Raw genomic sequence first — 25662 nt, forward strand, 5'->3', positions numbered from 1 at the left:
TATAAAGGACATCAATGATGAAAACTACCATACTAATTTGTTAATTGGTATATATATTCCTTGAAAGATATACTTATTTATTTATTTGATGATATAGCTTTTATGTTTCTTCTACTTTTAGATGTATTTGGTGTTGTGAACAATGTCAATAGTAAAACATTTTGTGTTTGACCTCAGGAATTTGAGGTGGGTTAATATCAGGTTTGTTATTTTTTATTTTACATTACAGATTTAATAATTTTAGTTTATCACCTAATATCATACAGTGATGCTGTTATTTGTTGCATTTTATGGGATTTGTATTGTACAAAATTCCTTATTAATCGGAGGGGAAATCAAGATTCACAATATTATAGAAGTGAATAATATTTTGGACACTACCAAACAAGAAAATTCTATCATTTTCTGTTTTCTCAAAATCAAACTTTTTTTTAACGAGGATCATTTGGCCAAATACCAATTTCTTCCCCCAAAACATCTCAAACACCAGATTCAATAAAATAAAGTCTTGTTCACACATATCAACACAATATTATACTCAAAACAAATATATATATTTTATCAACCAACAAAGACAAGTTACCATTTCTAAATTTGACTTTAATGGATTTTCCGGATTTTATAATCTATTATGTAAAATTAGAAAATAACTTTAAATGTAAATTACATATTAAATTGTACGATCTTTAATACAAATTTACATTATAAATTGTAAAATTTGTAATAAATTTGATGATAATTTAGAACGTAAACTAGGTTCCAGGTGGTAGAATCTATGATATAAATTTAAATTTCAGATTGAGGTAAATTTTACGTTCCGAAATGCGAATTCTCTTTTTGAGAAACATTTTTACCTTTCCATATTCTTCTAGCCACCCCGAATCCCCTTTTTCAAAATGCAAAAGTTACCGGGAATCCCCGTTTTCACGACTCAGATTGGGGTCCCTTTTTTTCCATCGATGGAGGTCATGAACGCTTTGCAACACCACTCGTCCCTTGGTCATCAATCAAATCCAACCCTTTTCCACTTTCTGTATTTAATTTGACACCACAAATGTGATGGGTACAAGGAAGAAGGTGTCAACAATGAGGAAGAAGGGAAAGAGGGGGTGTGCTTGAAGGATCAAAAAAGAAGATAAGGCAAAAATGCCTTTTCGCCTTCGATATGGAGGTGCATGGACAAAATACGGAGGTGCAGGAAGCAACACCATAAGTTTGTAAAAAGTAAATGGGCCCATGGCCTGACGTTGGGTCCATTTCTTCATTTTGTCAAACCCCAAATATTCCATGCAAAAAAGGAAAGTTTGATTTATTTTTGTAAGTGTTCATATAAGATGATAGTTATTTGCTATGGTGTAAAAACACATTTTTACATCTTTCAAATAGTGGAATATTTTACCGTCTCAAAACACCTTATAAGATATTAAGATTTGAGTTATGGAAGGTTTCACAATTTGCACTCATTTAGTGTTTTTTTTTTCTCGATAAAACTCTTGTTTTCCGATGTTTATATTTGGTTAAAATACTTTTTTTCAATTTTCTTCAAATTTTTTCAAATAAGTCCTAATTTTGATTTTGTGTTCAAATAGATCTTAATTTTCGTCAATTTTGTTCAATTGAGTCCTTTTTTGCTAACACCGTTTAAATCATTAACGGTCATGAACACTGACTGCCACGTGTCACTTCGTGGTTTTTTTGAATATTTTTTATTTTTATTTTTTTTATTTTTTTTAAATTATTTAAATTTTGTTAAATGTACATTGTCAACCCAGTAACGTGCCACATGTCACTTCGTGGTTTTTTTATATTTTTATATTTTTTTTTTGAATTTCTTTTTGAAATTTTTTTTAAAGTTTTTTCAAATGTCCACGTGTCAACCCAGTAGCGTGCCACGTGTCAAAGTCAATGTTCTATATTCAATTTGATCCCTATATTTGTTATTTTTGTTCAATTAGGTTCCAATTTTTGTTAACATTAACCTATTTGGTCCCTCTCCAAATTAAACCAAATTTAGTTTTTATATTAAAATTCACATTTTTTATTAAATATTTTTATATAATATATTAAAATTCACATCATTATAACTTTGATATAAAAATTAAATTTGGTCACATCTTTGATAGGGACCAAATTGATTAATGTTAACAAAAATTGGAACCTAATTGAACAAAAATAACAAATATAGGGAACAGATTGAATATAGAACATTGACTTTGACACGTGACACCCTACTGGATTAACACATGGACATTTAAAAAAAATTTAAAAAAAAATTCAAAAAAAATATTTAAAAAAATTCAAAAAAATTCAAAAAAATCACGAAGTGACAGTGGCACACTACTGGGTTGACACGTGTACATTTTAAAAAATTAAATAAAAATAAAAGAATTCAAAAAAATCACGAAGTGACACGTGGCGATCACTGTTCATGACTGTTAATGATTTAAATGGTGTTAGCAAAAAATGACCTAATTGAACAAAATTGATGAAAATTGAGACCTATTTGAATACAAAACCAAAATTAAGACTTATTTAAAAAAAAACTTGACTAAAATTGGAACCAAAAAATATTTTAACCTTTATATTTAATACTACGGATTTTAGAAGAAATAAAACATATTTCTTTTCTATATATTGTCTTTACATTTATTCTAGAAATTTAATTATTTATTTTAAAGCTTTTCTGGAAAAAAACAAAGTTCTCAAACATATTCTAACGAGTTGTTTGGTTTGTCAGCCGATGCCACTTAACATACGTTATTATTATTTTTTAAGCATTGTGCATTAACTTTTACGTTTTTAGTGTAATAATGGATACAAATGTTAACAGAAACACACGGTAATACTGAAAAATAATTTATTTTCCATAAATATTAATAGAAAAAAATACGGAAAAAATATATTAAATAATAGAAATTATATTACGTTAAAATGTCTTCTGTTTATTTTTTTCCAAATTTATTTTTAATTTATGCACGAACAAATTATAATTAAAAATTATTTTATTTTATTTCTCTTATTTATTTTTATTTTATAAGTATTTAGAAAAAAAATATTATCCATTTTAAGTAATTGAATTGTTTTTTTTTTCATTCGTCACGTTTGGTAGACTAAATTTTAATAGGTATAATACTAACCTAATTATCAGACTTGTTTTATGTAAAATTTATAAGAGCCACATATTAATACACTTAGTTCATGCTAAATGATGCTAATATTTTATTTAATTTTCACGACGTATTATATATATATATATATATATATATATATATATATATATATATATATATATATATATATATATATATATATATATATATATTCAAAACACGCGCGTATATATAATATTTATTTTTATAACAAAAACTAATAACATTATTATTATTATTTTAATTATTAAATTAATTTAAAATAATTTTTACTTATTATAAGTAATGTTTATTTTTTAGATAATTTATTTATTGTAATAATTATTTTAGTTTAAAATAAATTTTAGATGAAACACGGTTAAATTTTATAAAAATGATTAAATTTAAAAATAAAAAACACTTAAAAATAAATTTTATAAAATTTACAATCTACAAGTTAAAATTAGAAACAAAATGTGTTAGTGGCGAAATTAAATCCACAACCTTTTTCAATATAAGTATAAGTTGTGTTAATTATTGTTTAAATGGGTGAATGATATAAGGTTGTGATGCATGATCATTGTAAAAATATACATATTAAGAAGAGATTATACATGTGTATAATTGTAAGTTCTTCAAATTATGTTTTTTTATTTTTAATTATAAGAAGGTGATATTATCATGTTGTGGTCATGTCATAGCTAGGTGACGAAGTTGATAGAATTTAGATGATTTGAACCTAAATTATGTAAGGAGAGGTATTGATCGAACTTTTCAATACCCGGTCTAATCCAATAAAATGGGTTGGATCTATAATTTAAATCTAGTCAATTTAGTTAGAGTGAATTTGGATTAAAATTCGGATCTCTTTTAACTAGATCAATTAGATTTAGTTTTTTTTTTTCAATTGAATTTAAATGAACTAAAATTAGATTGAATCCACTTTGTCAATGAGATTAAATTCAATGAGATCGATCTAATGTAGTCGACTAGATTCGACTCAACCTTTCGGATTAAACCGACTCAACCCAACACTTTGACTTAGGCCGACTCGACTCAACCTTAAATCCTATGCAACTAAACTCAACCTTCGATTAGAGTTGACATGGGACGATCTTCGGTTAGAGCCGACTAGGGTCGAACTTCAACTGGAAAACTTTTGCGAACCTTTAGTTGAGGTTGACTTGAGCCAATTCAGTCGACCTTCAATCAGAGCAAACTCGTCCGGGCCAACTCTGTCGATAGAGATGTCAAAATAAATTTCAACCCGTGAGCCATCCCGGCTCATCATGGGTTCGAGCCGGGTTGGGTTGAGAAAATTTTAGATTTTTCAAAGGTGGGTTGATCTCAACCTAACTCACTTAACCTACAAGTTAAATGGGTTCGAGCCGAGTTGAAGGTGGGTTGACCCACTTAACCCACCAACATTTTTTTACACTTTTTTTTTATTTTTTTAATAATTATTTACTAATCCTAATTATATAGGTTTACAATTATATATTTTTAAATGCTAAAATGTTTCTCAATAATATTTAAATAGTTTGAATGTTTAATTAATTTGATTGTCAAGTTATGCACGTTGATACTTTAATCTTTAACTATAATCTTTATAGTAAATTACTCAAGCAACCGTCTTACAAACAAATTTTTATAAATTAGCATGAACAAAATGTGTAGTTTTTTTATTTATATTTTATTGAATAGCATAATAGAAAATGTGTAATATTAGCCATGTTTTCTTGGACTATATGGACATTTGTTTTGAAACAATTCATCATATATTGGTGGTAAGCATGATAAATACATTGGTTCTTGATTTTATTGTGATTGTTTGTTAGGAACAAGGCAATAAAGGAAAGAATAAGGAGAGAAAAATAGACACAGAGAATTTAACGTGGTTCGACGTACAATGTGTATGCCTACGTCCACAACTATACTAGGAAGTATTTTTATTTCTGGTGTATCTCAAGCTTTACATAAGGTCTCTCATATAGTAAAATAGAGAACCACATCTCACAATTCTAAGCGATGTGGGACTAAATCAAACACCATAATACTAACATTGTCTTCTCATGGATTGCTTAAAAAAATATTTAAATATTTGAATATATAAAAATAAATAAATAGATAATTTTTTTATGTGGGTTGGGCTCACCAACCCACCTAACCCACCAACCCGTGGTGGGTTGAGCCAGGTTGCAAAATTTCTGGCTCACCATAAAATGAGCCAGGTTGGGTTCACTCATTTTCAACCCGGCTCGTGGTGAGCCAACCGATGTGAGCCAGGTTGGCTCACTTTGACATGTCTATTTGTCGACCTTCTGTCAGGCCGACTTGGTCGATCTTTAGTTGGGGTCGACAAAATTGACCTAGTTGGGGAAGATTTGGTTGACCTTCAATCGGGGACGACTCACGCCAACCTTTGGTCGTGGACGATTGAGATCAATCTTCGGTCGAGGTTGACTTGACTGACCTTCTTTCTTGATATTTTGTAAGGGGGCCAACGTATGTCTACCTTCGGTCATAACAGACTCGAGCCGACCACCCTCGGGACCAATCAGTCGGGACCCGCTCTGGTCGACCTTCGATCGTTGCCAATGCGAGCTTAGCTTCGATTGAGACTAACTTGGGGTTGCCTTTGAATGCGACCAACTCAAGCCTATCTTGGATCTTGGCTGACTCGGGTGACCTTTAGCCTAGCCAACTCAACTTGGATTGACTTGGGTCAACCTTCGACTAGGGCCGATGCAGGCCAACCTTTAGTTGGGACTTACTCGAGCCAACCCTTTACCAAGGTCGTCTTAGTCTGACGTTTGCTTGAGACTAATTAAGGCCGATCTTCGACCAGAACCGACACGAGTTGATCTTTGGCTAGGACCGACTTAAGTTAATTTTTTGTCGGGACCAACTTAGGCCAACCTTCAACCGAGGTGACTCGGTTGACCTTCAGACGACACTAGTGCAGAATTTCCTTTTTACCTTGCCTTATATGCCTCGGTTGGCCAGGAACCGAAGCATATAATGGCGCAGTGGCATTTTTGCAATTCCAGCCAAGTTTTATGCCTTGGTTCACCTAACACTCGAAGCCAAAGAGAGCTATAGGCCTCGGTTCGCCCAAAATCGGTGCCAAAGAGAACTATATGCTTCGGTCCAACAAGACTCGGTGCCAAAAAGGGGTATATGGCTTCGATTGTTAAAGGAACCGAAGCCATATGATTTATTTAGGGTTTCAATTTCGCGAACCCCCTTCTTATTCTTCGCGCCTATGCAACTCTTTCCTCTCTCTCTCTCTCTCCGCTGTTGCCACAGAGTCTCTGACCACCTCCGACCACTGCAACCACGCGAAGGCGAAGGCGAACCCTCTCTGTGTTGCACCTCCATTTCAGTGTTTCCACCGGATCTCAGCCTTCCGTTCACCAAACTCTGTTCACCGATTACAAACCCTCAACTTCATTCCTCTTCCCCGGTCAGGTACACTTTCTCAAAACTGCATCGTTTCTGATTCCCAATTATGCTCAGAAAATGCATACACGACGGTTTGGATGTAATGTTTCTGTAATTTTTGGGTGCTCAAGGTGTTGGAATGGGGAAGGAAGCCCAGAAGTTGTCACTGAAGTCGTTGCAAGAGAAATATTCAAGGAAAGGTGGCAAACTAACATGGGAATTGAAGGTGGTGGCGGCGGCGGAAGGAGTGGTGGTGGCGACGACAACATAACGAGCAAGACGATCCTTAGCAATGGCAAGGTCGTGTTGAAGCTCCACCATCTTCCTCTAAAGAAGAGCTATGGCACCAATACATCCATAAATGGGGTCTCTGAGCCTGGCTTCGGCATCATAAGCGAGAGAATTCGCCGTGTCCTCTCTTTGCTCCTCGGGAACTTTGATGAGGATCTTGCTCACATTACTGGCTCCGAAAACCTTGTGCACCTTGGCAAATTTCTTGCACTCATCAGAACGAAAGCAAGGTGCAAATATACAATTGGGTATGCATCTTCGCTTCAAGAACTTGCAGGCTGCACCTTGACAGAAGCTTTTGAAGGCGTCCACGTGAGGACCGCAGAAGCGAAGGACGACATGCCTCCTTCACCATTTTCCCATTGAACAGAAAAGAATTCGAATTCGACTGAACCTCACCACCACCACCCTATACGATCCTTCACTGCTCCAAGAACTAGAACCACTGCTGAAATATTCAGCATCCCCCGACACTCCCCGCGAGTACAACCCGTTCACCCTACACTTCTTCTGAATCGCATTCTCGGTACCGTCAATCTTACATCTTTTCAGGTTCGGTGCATCGGCTATCATTGTTCGCTTAACTATCATGCCGCTGCAATCATCACATGAACGAATTTGCGCACCTCGAAACCCTAATTGCATTCGAATCGAAACGTCGTCGCCAAGAATTGTGCAATCCTAACCCAAACTCACGAGGCTTAGCAAAATTCACAATATGGCCTCGGTTCATACCATAACCGAGGCCAAAGGTCCTGCGAAATTTAAAAAAAAAATATTGAACACCTATGGCTTCAGTCTCTTTGCAACCGAGGCAGAAAAGAGACTCTATGGCCTCGGGTGATAACCGAGGCCAAAAGGGGGTGCCTTTTGGCCTCGTCCCAATATGTCTCGGTTCTAAAACCGAGGCAGAATCACGAAAATAACCGGAGCCAAAAGCCCTAACTGCACTGGTGTGAGGTGAACTTGTGCCGACTTTCATCTTGGTCCTCAACCGCCTTGACTTGACTTAGATGCAACTTGATTTGGATTTTCAAAATCCAAAAATTGATCCATTCTAAATCCAATCGAAATCCTATTAAGTGGATTCGAATTTTGATTTTCAAAATTCAAAAAATATCCAATCCAAATTTAGTAAAGTGGATTGGATTTAAAGTCCAAAAATAAGGATTTATATGATTTAAATTATTATAGATTGGATTTAAAGTCCAAAAATAAGGATTTATATGATTTAGATTATTATCGATTGGATCTCAAAATTTGAATCTCTTACCATCCTTAAGATTATCTATTGAAAATAGACGCTGCATGATCTATCGATGAAGTATTTGTTTACGACTTATATCACTCAAGTGGTGAGACATTGCTGAAGTGGATCATTTGAATGAAAATGATCAAATAATAAGTACATAACTCAAATATTTAGAGGACGCTCTATTGATAGGTGTATAGGTGCTCTTGTTGGGTGAACATTTGAATGAAGAAAATACCTGACCGATTATGCTTTCCAAAGATATATCATTTAAATGGTGACATATTTGCTAAAAAAAATCTTTCACAACTTTAAAAAGTGATGAAAAGAATTATTCAAACAACTTATAGATGATGGTGATGATAATATTGGTGACTTACACTCGATGCATTACATGATTATACGTATTATATATATATATATATATATATATATATATATATATATATATATATATATATATATATATATTATGTGATTGTGATGATAATGTTGATGACTTATACACAATTTTTAATTTTACTAATATATCACTTTTTTTTAATCTATGCAAATATGTTTTTTTTTTTCTTTTACAAACTATATACATATATATATATATATATATATATATATATATATATATATATGGTTAAATATGTTTATGTTCCTACAACTTTAAGTAAAAATTGGAATTAATCATTCTTGAAACCTTGAACCAATTTAGTCCCTTATTTTTTGAAATAGGTGAATTTAGTCTTTTAAACCAATTTTTTTAAGTTTATTTGATGTTTGAAACACATTTCTCAGCTAACATTGAAGCGAACATGTGTCAAACGGTGTAAACAAACTAAAATACTATAATTAAATGTGTTTGAAACGTCAAATAAACTTAATAAAATTTGGTTAAATGACTAAATCCATGTATTTACAGAGTTGAGAAACTAAATTGGTTTCAAAAGTGACTAATTTCAATTTTCACTGAAAATTAAAGAAAAAATATATATTTAACCCATATATATATATATATATATATATATATATATATATATATATATTTAATACATGATGATGACATTTGGTAATCTAATTCTTTTTATGATATAAATATTTTCTAATTCGACAAATTTAGCAACTTGACACAGATGATCATCACTATTAAATATAGTAGAAGAAATTACCACAACAACCAGAATTATTTCTTCGAAAGAAAAAAAAAAGAAAATTGAAATTAAAACTAACATTTCCGTTTTACGAGAAAGAAAATGTTATTTTAGAAAACTACAAAAAAAAAAAATCATTATTGAATAAAATATAAAACTTTCAACTTTTTTATAGTTTCTAATAAAATTTAATACAAAAAAAAAATGTTAAAAAAATTTGCTTTAGAAGATACATTGAAGACATCTTTCATGTTCTTAGGATCAAAACCGCCGGTATAGGGGATTTCACCCTTGTGCTATGTTTTTTACTCTTATATTTTAATTACTGTACCTCAATCATTTATATCCACAATAATATATACCAAACATTATTTATGATGTTTACTTCATAGGTAGATATAGCAAAGTGAAACAATAACATATTAATGATATCGAAACAACTCGAACTTCATATAGTCAAATAAAAACACGGTTACGCCAATGAACTTCATCATACTAACTGTTATGTGTTTTTCGCTTAGAATAGTGTTTCAATACTTTTTGTTTTTGTTTCATGAGCTGTGTAAACACACGTTATTTGATATTTTCAACGTTTGATTTTTGCAATTTGTAGAATACTTTTTTTTTATTGTTCCCAATAAATTGGAGATTAATTAAGATCGGTGAAGCTTTCTGCTTATACTCAAGCTATGATGATTTTCACCATCTAGCTATAGTTGGTGCTATATATTGCTTCTGCACCTCCCTTATTTTTAACACACCTATATTTTTATTATTGTACTTCAAACATTTACCTCCACGTTAATATATGCACCAAATATCATTTATTATTTTTACATACGCGTCCGACAAAGTTAAAAAAGTAAAAAACATGAAATGTTGGTAGTGAATGAAAATGAGTGAGAATTACTCTATGAAATGGCTGATATAATACCCAAATCTAATTTACATCATATGGATGAATGAGTCTAATGAAATGATATAAAATGTTGATACGTTTATAATGTTGTACTCTTGTAGGAAAGCAAAGTAAATAAGAAAATGAATAATGTGAAACAAGTAGAGCAACTTGCATTGAATAAGTTGCAGATATTAAAGTTGAGAGGACCATATTGATTTAATACCATGAACTATGTACTTAATATGAAATGGGCCTGCTAGGAATTGACCCAATTTGTAGCATCTATCCCAAACCCAACTTCACACTCCTCCCTGAGACCAGGAATCTTGACGTCATTAACTGCATTTTTTATATGGTGGACCAACTTAGCTACTCAACTCATTAACTAAAATGCACGTGGTGCTTATTCCTTTTATATAAATTCACATCTCACATATCTAAAATTAGAAAATGTTTGAAAGACATCCTCTTATACCTATCTATCAAAACAGTAGAATTCAATAAAGGAGGCTTGCCCACAAAACACTACTCCTTTTGAAATTCAAAAAACCTTCATTATTCTTTATCATTTTGTATTTTTGTTCTTTAAGTACATATTTATAATAATGTAAGAAAAATTATATTTTTTAGTTTTCTGGAAAAAAACCTTATTAAAACCTTAAACGGCAACTTGGTATATAGGAAAAGTAGAATACGTGGAAGCGTGTATCTGTAGTGGTATTGAATAATAATAGGTGGAGAGATTTGTTTTGTAATGTGCAGCATGCATTATGTCTTACGTATTATTTATTTGTTTAATCTTTAATATTAGAGAATATGCAAGTGTGGTCTGTGAGATGGTGATAATGCAGATTTTGAAAATTTGTTTTGAATGTATAATAATGTGATTTTGTTGACAGGAAGGTGCAGATTGGTGGGGTCTTGTTCTAAATCAAAATAGATGCTTGCTCCGCCAGCTAACATCATTAATTCAAGTTCATAAATGAAGAGTGACGTACATGCTGATAATGGAAGAGCAATACGCAGGTCACTAAAAGATTCTACCAAACTTCATAAGTTCCACATATAAATTTCACCTAGCTGCGTACCCCTAATTTTTCCCTATACAGATTCAGTGTTAAAGGTTAATCATAATAATGAGTATATCGTTAATGTTAATGCTAATGATTGCCATGGAAAGAGGGAGCAGGAAGTACATTATAATTAATTAAATAAATATTTGATGTTGTCTTCGGAAATCCTAGAATATTACGCTGATGAAGAGGGGTTACTACTTACTTGTACTTGTACACACCCATGAACTGAACTGTTAACACCTAATTAATCTACTATTTTGGACAAGAATATGATGGTTACATGATTATTTTGTGAGACATTATTACTATTAGTAGCATTTTAACCTAATAAACTCCTATAGCTAACGGCTACTCTAACTAACTAGTTTAACATACGACACCACACAACCGTGTATCGATGAGACGATCAGAAGACAGAGGGACCAGACAAGGGATCATTCACCAAATTAAATATGTTATTCCAGTAATGCTTGTTATTCTCTTCCAGGTTCACGTTGCAGAGGCTTCCATCCCCGTTCATCATTGCCATGTTCTCTTCCTCCGCTCCCAAGTTATCGTTGGACTCATAAACCAACCCTTCATCATTGTTGAGTCCTTCGAGGACGACACCGTTGGGGAGTGTGGGAGGAACAACATTATTGTTGCTGTCGTACATTGTAGTAGTGCCTCTAAATGCTTCCACAGCCGCCATAATATCATCGTCTTGCAAATGTAACACCGTGTTCTCTTTCATGAACCCACCATCCATGTTTGTGCTGGGGAGAGGAAACATGTTGTTGTTGTTTTCGTTGAACAGTACTCCGATGTTGTTGTTGTTGGAGACAGGGAGCATAGTTGGTGCTGTTCCCGGAAAGCACAACGTGGAGGTTGGTGACTCTAGAGTGTCTTCCGTGGATAGCATCATGGCGTACATGCTATGCATCATTTTGGGGTTACTTTCTTTGGTTGGTGGTTGTGGCTTGGACCATGAGCTTTGCCATGCTTTGAGGATGTCGAGGCAGGGTGGTAGAGAGGGTTGTTGCGTAGTAATTTTGTTGAGGACCAGCCTCGCGGGTTGTGTGTTGGAGCCGGGTCCCAGGTTGTTCTGGACTTGCAACCTTGACTCTCTCACCAGCCTTGCTTCCGCTTCGAGACGAGCACTCTCCCACTGCGCCATGTGGCTGAGGTTGGCTGCGTCCTTGGATTGGCAACCACCGGAGCCACCAAGCGCATCGGTTTTGGGCTTGTGGGTGGTGGGGTCTATCCCCATTCTTGTTAACCTTTTCTTCAGGTGTGTGTTCCAGTAGTTCTTTATCTCGTTGTCGGTTCTCTTCGGAAGTTGAGCCGCTATAGCTGACCATCTATGCTCCAAAAATATTCAGCACAAAAACAGGCATTATACAGTCAGTTAGCAAGCATTGAATGGAAATGTTGAATTGTGATGAGAGGAATGTGAAAAACATGAATAAAAAATGTAAGTGTATTGTTGGTTTATAAATGGCAATGGCTTGATGTTGTTGTAGGAGTTGCATACTAAAATTATTCGATGGAAGTTAACTTTCCTAGCTATGAATATTAATAAAGTGGGAATAGGAAGGGTTGTTATTTTTGGTTTATGGGTGTATGACATGTAGGAGTTGTGCAGCAGTGTGAGTGAGTGATTTTGGTTTGCTCTCACCTGTTCCCAAGAAGGGCATGGAGTTGAATGATTGTTTGCTCTTCCTGCAAGCTGAACTTTCCTCTTTTAATGTCGGGTCGAAGGTAGTTAGTCCACCTCAGTCTGCAGCTCTTCCCACATCTTTGAAGGCCTAAAGTTCAGTACGTAAAAAGCAAGAAGCTATTAACATAACACACACCTCATAAAGAAAAGAAGAAGAAGAGAGAAAGGTTGTGTATTGTGTGTTGTGTTGCAGCAAGTACCAGCTTTGGAAGGCAAGGCACGCCAGCTTCCGTGGCCGAACTCTTCTATGTAAGCCATCAGCTTTTTGTCCTCCTCGGGAGTCCAAGGGCCTTTCTTCAAGCCCACTTTTTCACAGCATGGTGACCTACCCATTGCTGCTGCTGTGGACCAATACTGAAACGTTTGAGTTAGCGGTTTTGGAAGGTTTGGTGCAGAGAACAAGAGGAAGAGAGAAAAAGCCACAAGCAAAGTAAGCAAGTTCAAGGAGAAGGGTAAGAAAACAACGTTATATATAGAGGGATAAACATCACAAATCACTGTGCAAGTAGTTATGATGCAGTACGTGTATTTGTGAGTGAGGTTCCGTATCTTAATTTTAGACACCTGCGTGGGAAAGGGATAGTCAGAGTAACGAGGCCTAATATATATTTTCTCATTTTCTTTTTATTTTACTCTCTTTTTATTTTATATTTACAACGTCTTTTATCACCACTTATTTTACCATTTACAGACACTACGTGTCACGTCTACTCATATCACTTTATTCTTCAACACTAATGCCTAAGATAGGAATCGCAAATCTTTTAAACTAAGATATTTACTACAATATTTTGGAAGCATAATTCTATGTTGAACATTACAATCAAGTGATAGTTATAGGAAAAAGTAATTTACACATTATTTCGTTTAGCAGTGATAACTTTAAGTTGTATACTATTTTAAGCTTTAGTTTTGCTTCAACCATTTTCAAACTTGTACTTTGCAAGTACACAATAATTGGTTACACAAAACCAAGTCAAGATAGATTGGAATAACCTTTTTGTTTTAATTTTATTTGAGCAACCACATACTTTAATTAACTTTTCAAATCTCTTTATTCATGCCAGCTAAACCCATCTAATGTCTTTAATATTCCATGTTCTAATTTTTGTAACTCTGATGCAAGTGAGATAAATGATATATATGCTCATAGGTGCAAACACTTGGGGGTAGCATAATTGAAATTTATGTGTACAAAGAAGTGGAATCAACAATGACCAAACAGCAGTGAAGGCTACACTTGTCAAATAATGTGTGAACAACTGAATGTAAACGTAAATGTGTAGCATTACATATTTTGTTGTCGTTATGATAACCCAAAACACTCTTAGTTGTTGTCAACCACCCTTTATCGTTCCGTAGTTGTTGGGTATATTATCACAACATTGTTGTTGTCAGTTCTTATGATGCCTTTGACGGCTGTGAAGACAATCCATGAATCTATTGTACCCATTTTTCCTCACTCACTCTTTATTGAGAAAGATCTTAGACAAAGTTTAAGATGTTTGTTACTATCACTATTACATGGAAGTTGAGCATCGTATTGTCCAAACAAAGTTTGGTAGGATATTAAAATAATGAATGAATGTCCTCTAAATGCATGGTGATCAACAATGCTAAGCTGTTTTCCAAGAATGGCATGTCGCTCTTAGAAATATGTATGTATGACAATCAATTTGGGTTGCAAATGAGTGTAAAAACATGTATACATGTTTAAGAGGGCTCACATTCTTCTTTCCTGCATGCAATTTTTACATCAATTGTAATTTATAATAAATGTTGAAAGGAATTTTTCGTATCAATTCAAAGTTCGGTATAAAAAAAATATAATTAAAGATATGGTAACAACCTTTATAACAACTAGTCGAAAACTATTCATATTATTTGTATATATACTATTCATTTTTATTTGTTAATTCAAATATTAATTTTATTTTAATAAATTTGTAAAATAATATATATTATATAAAGTAGTCAAAATATTATTTCTTTAAAAAAAAAGTTATACTTTTTATATCGGGGAAGAATTCATCCATTCTACAATCGACAAAAAAAGAAGAAGAGAGTGTATAATAACTTATATGAGATGGGTTTGATTGTACTAATATAAGATTCAAGAATTTATTTTATGAAAAACATTGAAAAAATATTCTTCCATTTAGAAAATACAATGTTTAGAAAGTAGTTTAAATTGGAGAATCATCACAAGCTATCCAACATAACGGAGAGCTCTTTATTTAACTTGAACAAATAACATCGTAAGAAAACATTTTCACCAAATAAATGTTTCATGAATTGAAGAAAGTAACCTGCTATAAACTAATGTGATTGACCAGTCAAACACAGCGGATAAATTGACCATTTAGATCCAAATATACTATTGTTTGATTTTTCTTATAATTATTTTATTAATATAAAATATTCATTAATTTCATTGATGATTAAATTTTATCAAAAACTAATTAACCAAATTTAACGGAATCACTTGTTCTATTTTTTCTTTTTTACAAAGTTTTAATCTAAAATTTTAGGATTAGATATGTTTTAAGTCCTTGTTCGGACACAATTATTTTTATCTCAAACTTTGATACAATTTAATTTCTAAACTTTAAAAATAACAGAAAACATATAATCATTTTAAGCTAACGACATTACTTTTTGTGGGCTTGTTAATCAGTGTTCTAAGCTAATATTTGAGGTCAAAACGATGTAAACAATTCAAACGTCATTTTAAAATGTGTTTGACACATAATATTTTTTTAAAATAGGAGGATTTTACATTAATTTTTAAAATTTGAAAACCAAACTGTATCAAAGTTTAAACATGAACTAACTCTAATTTTACGTCAAAGTTTAAAAACTAAAAATATATTTAACCTAAAATGTTATATAAAAAGTCAAACTCATTTTCAATTTCAATTTCATGTTGATTTATTGGTTGAGTTTAAAAATATATATATTAAGAAATTAAAAATAACCGAAGAATGGAATTGAAAGATATATATAAACTCAAAAATAAGTATACATAATCACTCATCATTTTCGAAATCAAGGTGATGATTATGGAAAGCAAGAGAAAAAAGACGTTAGAAACCTCCAACCATGGTAAAAAAAACTTAACCACCTCCAAAACCAACAATAAAAGAAAAATAAAACATATAATCAACTATGGTTCAACCTACAACTATTTCACAATATAAGACCAAGACAAATGCCCTTTTTGCATCATTACCATTATGCTACTAGTGGCAACTAATGAAGGGGTTTGGAAGAGGAAGACAATAATAATAAAGGGTTGGAAGGAGAATATCACTAACAATAAAATAGGCTTTACAAGTGATGACCTACTATCACTGAATTGATATAGTTTAATTCTTGCTTACATTTCAAGTGCAATCCACAAATTTAGTTTGGAATGTAAGTTAGTATGCATATGTTTCTTCAAATTCAAAATGACTGCACATAGATATGTAAGAAATTGGAAAAATGAATATATATGTATTTGATAAAAAGAATAATGAAGCAGAAGACAAGGTGATCCGACACAGTACTAAATGATTTAGTTTAGTTGGTATGGTAACGGACATAAGATTTGGGTGGTACCTATAACACATATATGTATAAGAAATATTGCATAACCCTTGAAGACAAGATACCTCAATATGGTGTAATGGTTGTGATGTTTCATAATAGCATCCACCAAGAAGCAAGCAATATGTGGACCATATGAGAGGAAAAGAATTTGTATCTACTAATCAACTTCTGTCGTTGCCTTGCATGCCAGAATTTAGCACCTTCAATTTAATACTGTGGGGTTCATCACACATTGCTTTTTCCATTCATTTACTACTGTTTGGTAGAGCCCATGAATGTAAGCTTTCTACACCAAACGTGCTTCTGTGTTATATATATTTATATAAACTGACATAACTTTTATTACAAGACTCACATATGTAGCACGAGAAAAAGATTTTTCATCTTATCTTCAACTTTCTTAGTCAAATAGATCCTTATTAGGTTTCCTTCTAAAAGGAAAAAATCGCATTTCACAACCAGCCACAATATCTCTGCATATGTAAATTCTTTCACATCATTTTCAATTCAATTTTAATCTCTAATGGAATCCATAATTAAGTATTACGTATTAACAATATACTTGTCAGGTTTCTTTTCAGAAGAGTACTTTAATTTATCAAATTTAAGAGAAAATATTTTTTTATTTTTTTCACATGATATAAAATTTTTTGTTTTCTAAGTCAGCAAGTCCATATTTTCAATCTTCAAGTTCCAGTGTTGACCACGGTTTTCTCTTAACTATTTTACATCATTTAAACTTCGAAATAACCTAATTTCAAAGAAATTTGCATGCTTGAACAATTATAAGAAGTAGTAAGGGATGTTGGGGCGTTTGCAGAAAACTATATATGGAAATTTATATATATATATATATATATATATATATATATATATATATATATAATATAATATAATATAATATTCTAGTTAATAAATTAATTACAAATTGATAAACTCATAACTTATAATAAGTTTTAGTCGATAAACTAACTTATTAGATCAGGCGTGTTTGATAAAATTACATTACTAGAGTTGTCAAAATGGGTTGGAACCCGCGAGCTAACCTGGCTTACCACGGGTTCGGATCGGGTTGGATTGAAATTTTTAACCCAACTCATCTAGAACCCGGCTTATCCGGGTTGAACCCGTGGTGAGCCGGGTTAACTCACCAACCCGCAGATAAAAGAGTCACACAAGTATTTTTTATTAAGTTGAACTTTACATTTGGGTCATGTTAAGTTTTTTTTAGCCAACACATAAATAATTTGTGTTTTTTTTATTTTGGTTTGTATTTGGAATGTATTAAAGTTTATTTAGATTTTAATTAGAATTATAATTTAGTTTTGACTGAAAAAAAAAATAAAAAATTTGTATTTTTTTTAATTAAGTGAATACATGAGTCAACCCATTTAACCCACTAACCCGTGGTGGGCCGGACCGGGTTCGAATCTTTTCGACTCGCTAAAAAGTGAGTTTGGTTGGGTTGACTCACTAAATCATCAATCCGTGGTGGGTTGAGCCGAGTCGGGCCGAGTTACCCGTTTTGACAACTCTACACAAAACAATATAGCAACGCAAATTTTATTATAAAAAACATTATTTTCTAAACAAAAATATTATTATGTGACTATAATTTATATTAAAAATAATTAATTTCTTATTGAAATTATAGTATTTTTATTTATTTTCTAAAAGTTGTATATTTTTAATTTGAATAAGTTATTAATCTAAATCTAATGAATATTAATCAAATCAAATTTTTATTGATTGTTATAAACTATTTATTTATTCATCAATTTTAACTATTATTATATTTATTGTTTTACAATTTTATTGTGTGATTTAAAGAAATATTATTTACTTTAAGTTCTAATGTCAAATTAATTTGAGTTATAATAAAATAATCTAATAAATACTAAAAATAGTATAATAAATAATTATTTTAATAAAATTGAAAAAAATGTCGTAATAAATATTAAAATATTAAAATAATAATATAGAATAAAATTAAATAATTCACAATATTAGAATGTAATTTATAAACTAAATTTTCTTAAAATAAACTAATCACATAAATAATCTCCACTATGCAGTCTTATAATGATTTAGATAACTGTATTTTTCATACTATATAGAGACGTTAAAAAGGGTTTTGATTCGTGAGCCATCCTAATTCATCACACGGATTTGAGTTCGGTTAGATTGATAAAAATTTAGTTTTTTTAATGTGAATTGAACTCAACTTAGACTCACTAAAATCACGAAATAAGTTGAAAGTGAGTTGATTCATAACCCATCAATAACAACACTATTTAAAATAATTTTACAACGATTTTAAAAGTATTTTATTATAATTATTTACTATTTCTAATTATATAAGTTCACAATTTGATCATTTTAAATACAATTATGTTATTCAATAATGTTTGAATAATTTAGATGATTAATTTATTTGTTTGTCAAAATTTTAATTTTCAAGTACTATCTTTATAATAATATTTTGTTAATTAGGTGAATACATTGATTCTACTTTGTTATAAAACATAACCGAGTCAATACACAAAGTGAACTAATCATTTTTTTAGCTCAATCCATGATAAGTTAATTCATGTGTGGTAGATTGACTCACTTTAACATCCTTAGCACTAATATGTTTTTCTTTTATAAGTTTTATTAAAAATGTTTTGGTAGAACAAAATTCCTATATTTCAAAGTCATCAATTTTGGAATAATGGTATTTAGAAATAATAAAAATATTTTTATTTCTCATAAACTATATTGAGAGTGTTTATAAATTTTCGTTAAATTATATGTAATTGTTTCTAAATATATAAGTATTTTTTTTTTCAAAAGTATCTTTTATATAAATGAGTTAATTGATTTATTTTTATTTTTTGAAAATTTTTAAATTTTTTTAATTAATTAGTCAATAAACTTCATTGTCTAAAACAGAAATTACCATTTTAAATATGAAACGAGGTATGATTGTCTTAACTTGCCAAACGTGTTCCTTTCTCTTTAGTATCTTTCACTGCAATGATAAATTAAATATAAATAGTTTTTATAAAACTTTATGGAATTGATTAATTTTAATTAAAATGATTTTGTTTTGAGAAAATACGAAAGGAAAAAAAAAACGAATTTATACTTTTAAAAGATGGAGATTACCATGTTGTCAATACACACCAGTGCAGAAAGGACCTTTGGCAGCGGTTGTTTATCATATTCTGCACCGGTTCGGGAACCGAAACATATTGGGGCGAGGCCAAAAGAGCCCAGCTTTTGGCCTCGGTTAAGAACCGAAGCCATAGAGTCAACCTTTTTGCCTCGGTTCAGACAAACCCGAGACCATAGAGCCAACCTTTTTGCCTCGGTTTTCTGAGCCACCCGAGGCCATATAAGCTTCTTTTTTTTTTTTTTTTTTAAATTCGATACCCTTTTGGCCTCGGTTTTTGTCGCACCCGAGGCTATATGGGCTTCTTTTTTTTTTTTAAATTCGATACCCTTTTTGGCCTCGGTTTTGGTGGCACCCGAGGCCAAAAGTCTGCTTTTTTGTTTTTTTCCATGAAGAGCGACAAACCAATGTTCAGACGCAGGATCTTTAACATAGAAAACCTGAGATGCTTGTTGTGCCATGATAAATGGCTCGTCTCGATAACCCACCTTTCGAAAATCCACTAGAGTCATTCCTGATTCATCTATTTTGACACCACTCTTATTGTCAATCCACTTACATTTGAACAGTGGAATAGTAAACATGGTATAATCAACCTCCCATATCTCTTGTATTACACCATAGTATGTCATTGATCCTACTACGGGATTTTGATCTTTAGATGTATAAAATTGTAGCGACTCGGCTTCAAGACTGACTCCACTATTTTGTACTGTGCTTTTATCATCAAGACACTTTGTATAGAATGTGCAATTATTGATTTCATAACCTGTACAACATATGACATCAAATTTCAACCCATTTGCTAACCACATCAAAGTCTCAGAGCATTGCGCATCTTTCAAAACCTCAGATTTAAACTAAGGCATGAATGTTCTATTATGTTCCATCAAATGCCATTTCTCTGATTGTCTTGGATTGTTCTCTTTCACAATGACTTTGTGTGCAGATAAGTAAGGCATTACCTCATTTGTGTTGTTCAAAATGTATAGGTGTGCTTGCATCAACTCTTCGCGATTTTTGGTAACCACACTCACACCTCGTATGCTGTTACTTATAGAACACCTGTTCAACCATGATCTATGAGGAACTCCTATCGGTTTTGCTTTTGCCATGTAATCTGAACAGAACTCGACACTTTCTTCAGCAATATATCTTTCGATCATTGAAGCTTCTGGACGATATTGATTTTTCACATACCCTTTCAAAATCTTCATGTAACGTTCAATGGGATACATCCATCTTAAGTATACTGGTCCACAAAACTTGATTTCTCTCACCACATGAACAAGTAAATGTACCATGATGTCAAAAAATGATGGAGGGAAAAACATCTCTAGCTGACACAAGATGATAACAATTTCGGCTTGAAGTTCATCTAACTTTAAAGGATCAATGACTTTACTACAAATTGAAGAGAAGAATGCACACAAACGCGTTATAGTTTGTCTAACATTTTTGGGTAAAATTCCACGAATAACTACAGGTAACAATTGTTGCATTAAGATGTGGCAATCGTGAGACTTGAGGCCAACAAGCTTCAAGTCTTGCATGGACACTAAACTCTGAATATTTGAAGAGTATCCTTGAGGTACCTTGACACTCTTTAAACATAAGCAAAAACTTATCTTCTCTTGTCTGGACATAGTGTAACATGCAGGGGGCAAATAAGTGCGCCTACCAACCTCCCTTGGTGCCAAGTCTTCTCGGATCTTCATTTCAACCAAATCCAAACGAGCATTTACTCCATCTTTTGTCTTTCCCTGAATGTTGAGTAGTGTACCAATCAAGCTATCACACACATTCTTCTCTACATGCATGACATCTATGCAATGCCTAACTTCTAACTTCGACCAATATGGAAGGTCAAAGAATATTGATTTTTTCTTCCAAGGGCTCGATGCAGATGACTTCTTGGACGTTTTACCAAATACATGATGTACTTTATTAACTTTTTCATGAATTTCAATGCCAGTTAATGGAGTTGGTGCTTTGTCATTCTCTTGATGTCCATTGAATGCTTTCTTTAACCTTCGATAAGGATGATTAGCTTGTAAAAACCTTCGATGGCGCAGATACACGGTCTTCCTTCCATTTTTCAATTGATGAGATGCAGTGTTTTCTTCACATATAGGACATGCTTTATGACCCTTGACACTGTACCCTGACAAATTACCATAAGCTGGAAAGTCATTAATGGTGCAAAATAACATTGCATGCATCATGAAAGTTTCAGAAGCAACAGCATCAAATACTTCAACACCATCAACCCACAACACCTTCAAGTCTTCAACTAGAGGATTGAGATATACATCTATGTCATTTCCAGGCTGCTTTGGACCAGATATCATCATAGACAACATCATGTATTTTCTCTTCATGTAGAGTCCAGGAGATAAGTTGTAAATGAATAATATAACAGGCCAACAACTGTGATTTGTACTTAAATTACCAAATGGATTCATTCCATCGGTAGCTAAGCCAAAACGAATATTTCTACATTCTTCATCGAACTTGGGAAATTCCTGATCAATATTTTTCCATTGCATTGAATCAGCTGGATGACGAAGGAGTCCGTCACATCTTCTCTCAGTTGCATGCCATCTAAGGTTTTTAGCGTCTTTAGGATTTGCAAATAAACGCTTAAGTCTAGGCACGATTGGAAGGTACCAGACTACTTTCAAAGCAGATCCTTCCTTCTCTATTTGACCATTATCTTCACTGTTTCTTTTCTGCTTGTACCGTGATGACCCACACTTTGGACATTTCTTCAAATCTTCAAATTATTTTCTGTATAATATGCAATCATTAGGACATGCGTGTATCCTTTTATACTCCATACCCATCGGACAAAGAATTTTCTTGGCATCATAGTTTCGAGTGGGTAGAGTATTTCCTTCGGGAAGAATTTCATTCAAGAGCACGAGCAATTCTGTGAAGCTTTTATCTATCCAACCATTGGTCGCTTTCAAATTCATAAGTCTTAAAACCGCTGATAATCGCGTGAACTTAGTTGAACCAACATACAGCGGAGTTTCCGCATTAGCAGACATCGTCTCATACACATGCGCTTGTGCAAAAGCTTCTACGCCAACATCCCGTATCATATCCTCTATATTGTCTTCTTCTACTCGCTCTTCACATCGCTCTTCCCGTCGCTCTTCTCGTCGCTCTTTCATGAAGGAATTGGCAAGATATTCAGATCGAGAAACAGTTGGAATGTGTATTAATTCGCCGTGCCATGTCCATATTGTATAACTTTTAAGGAAACCATCACAAATAAGATGTTCCCTAACTTGAGTTGCATTCAATTTTCTTCCATTCAAACAGTTGACACACGGACATCTGAACTTCACCTCATCATCACTTCTCCCCTCATAACGTTGCGCAAATTTTATAAATTCTTCTACTCCATTCTCATACTCAGCGCTAATACGTGGTAAATTAATCCAATCTCGATCCATACTGAAATTGCGTGAACAATTTCAGTAATCTTTGAATCAATGCTCACGTCGTAATCAAGGTGTGACCCTATCCCATTTAAGAAGATTCACTTTCCTTATTTTATTGGTACATATTACTTTTAAAATACATATCTTAAATTTCACGAAATTTTGCTAGCATTTCGCATTGGCCTTCAGGATACACGAAATGAAAGTGATTATAAACCACAATCAAATATGCACCCGAAGATCAATACAAAACACAATTGACAAATATTCATGAATTTTAAGATATGTATTTTAAATATATATGCACTAATAAATTACTAGAAAGTGATTAATCTTCTTAAACTGTCCAATCGGACAATTCAAGATTCAATACATTTAAAATATTAGTATTGTATCCCCTTATATCTAATTTTAAAAAAATGTAATTTTTTCAAAATGAAAACTCGGAGACAATACATAATTTACGTATTGAATCTCAAACGGGAAACTAAGGCTAACTCACATATAAGAAAAACAAACAACATGTTTTAACAAATAATTAATAAAATATATAAAGCAAACAACAGATTGGCATCATAGGAAAATATTAGAATTAGGAACCTGAGAGCGCGTAAAAAGAGCAGATGACACTGGAAGATGATGCAATTCAACGCGTTCGAAAGCTACAAGAGATAACAAAAAACACAAGAGAAAGTCATAAGTAACAAATAAAAGCAAAAACAACAATTTCCTTAACATCATATATTACCTATTTAATTATAGTGTTTTTACAATTCTCTTAAATTAAATTCAGACTTAATGCTCTACGTCGGAAGACACAATGCTCTTAAATTGATACTCAATCCTTTCACAAAATTAATCAAAACACTCCAAACAATTTCTATCTCAATCCAAATTAACACTCACAATAACTAAAATTTAAGAGCATTGAAAATCAAACAAAAACAGAAAATCAAACAAAAACGCGTTGAAAATTTACCTTAAAAAAAACTGCGGCGCGACAATTGCGGCAAAAGAACCAAAATGTTCGCGTGGTGGTGGAGGGATGCCGGAACACTTGCAGAGAGACAGAGAGAGGGACCACTGTCGCAGCAGCGTGGCCGGAGGCGAGACGACACGGCGGCAGGGGGCTGGCGTGGATATCTCGCCGGAAGTCGCGGAGAGAGAACGCGAGACAGCGGCGGCTCGCGTGCTCGCGTGCTCACGTGGTTTTCTCGACGGTGTGGCAGTGGTGGAGGAGCGAAATGGAGGAGGAGCAGTCGCGGGATGGTGGCCGGAATTGCAGAGGCTGCGCGCGCGAGGAATGGAGGAGAGAAATGGAGGAGCTGCGCGCGCGAGGAAGAAAGGGGCTGCAGCTTTGAGCCCTAATTAAACATATGGCCTCGGTTCAATATAGAACCGAGGCCTATAACCACTTTTGGCCTCGGGTCCCGACCACCCAAGGCATATAACCACTTTTGGCACCGGTTATTGTCCCAACCGAGGCCTATATGTCAAAACGAGAATGGCATTTTTGAAATTTTGGGCATCCTTTTTGGCTTCGGGCCTTGTTAACCGAGGCCTAACAACCCTTTTGGCTTCGGTTTTTTTACAACCGAGGCCTATAACTGATTTTGGCATCGGGTTCTAGGGGAACCGAGGCATAAAAGTTGCCTATAATTGCAAAATTGCCACCGCGCCATTATAGGCTTCGGTTCCTGGCCAACCGAGGCCTATAAGGCGAGGTAAAAATCCAATTCTGCACTAGTGACATAATTTTTTTTAATTATTTCTTTGATGATTTTTCATGTAATTTAAAAATAAGAAGAATGTTGTACTACATTTTAAAACAGCATATTTTATAAAAACTTGTTTTGAATTATAATAGATATAGTAAGAAATTTATTAGCATTTTTTTAAAATTTATTAATTTGTGATATTAAATAGAAATATTTTAAAGTTTTATTATATAATTTTATTAAATGAGTTAATGCGATTACCATGGATTTTTTACTCATTTATTCTTTCTTCTCATGTTTGGAAAGTTAAATTCTCACATATATATAAGTTAAAAATGTTGTCGATATATATATATATATATATATATATATATATATAATACAAAAGCTATCTAAATTAAAGCACTATCAGATCCTAATTATATTATTGATACCCCAAAAGATCAATAACTTTGAAATTTTTATTTAATATTATAATTTATATTCTTGATTTTTTTTTGTCATTCTACCAAATACACCCTCTTAATCTAAGCAATTTATTTTAGAAAAGGAAATAACAAATATTAGTTATAATGAAAGGATCAAGGATAGACATCACATGTACATGCCTTGTATAAAAATCGATTGATATATTACAAACTATTGATATATCAAATTTACATATTCATTTTTTATAGCCAAATAATTATTTTTTTTATATGAGAGTTTTTCATAGTTTTTCATAGTTTTTAAATATTTTAACGGTATAAACTGGAAGTCCTGCATATATATTTACATAATCTAATCTAAAACCAACAATTAAGCTCAC

At 32.6% G+C, this 25662-nt stretch overlaps 1 protein-coding gene and 1 pseudogene across 1 annotated transcript; both read right to left on the reverse strand.

Moving 5' to 3' along the window:
* Positions 1-11391: 11391 nt before the first annotated feature.
* LOC114179362 (uncharacterized) lies at positions 11392-13358 on the reverse strand. The gene is made up of 3 exons (XM_028065685.2): positions 13134-13358; positions 12892-13021; positions 11392-12574 (listed from the first exon to the last, which is right to left on the reverse strand). The coding sequence occupies exons 1-3, from the start codon at positions 13264-13266 to the stop codon at positions 11641-11643; spliced, it is 1197 nt and encodes a 398-aa protein (XP_027921486.1). The 5' UTR covers positions 13267-13358; the 3' UTR covers positions 11392-11640.
* A 6073-nt stretch (positions 13359-19431) lies between these two features.
* On the reverse strand, positions 19432-23210 carry LOC146887818 (uncharacterized; annotated as a pseudogene).
* Positions 23211-25662: the final 2452 nt, after the last annotated feature.

Source organism: Vigna unguiculata, chromosome 3 (genome assembly GCF_037176805.1).
Source record: "Vigna unguiculata cultivar grain cowpea cultivar isolate G323 ecotype 2 chromosome 3, ASM3717680v1, whole genome shotgun sequence".
Classification (NCBI taxonomy): Eukaryota; Viridiplantae; Streptophyta; class Magnoliopsida; order Fabales; family Fabaceae; genus Vigna; species Vigna unguiculata.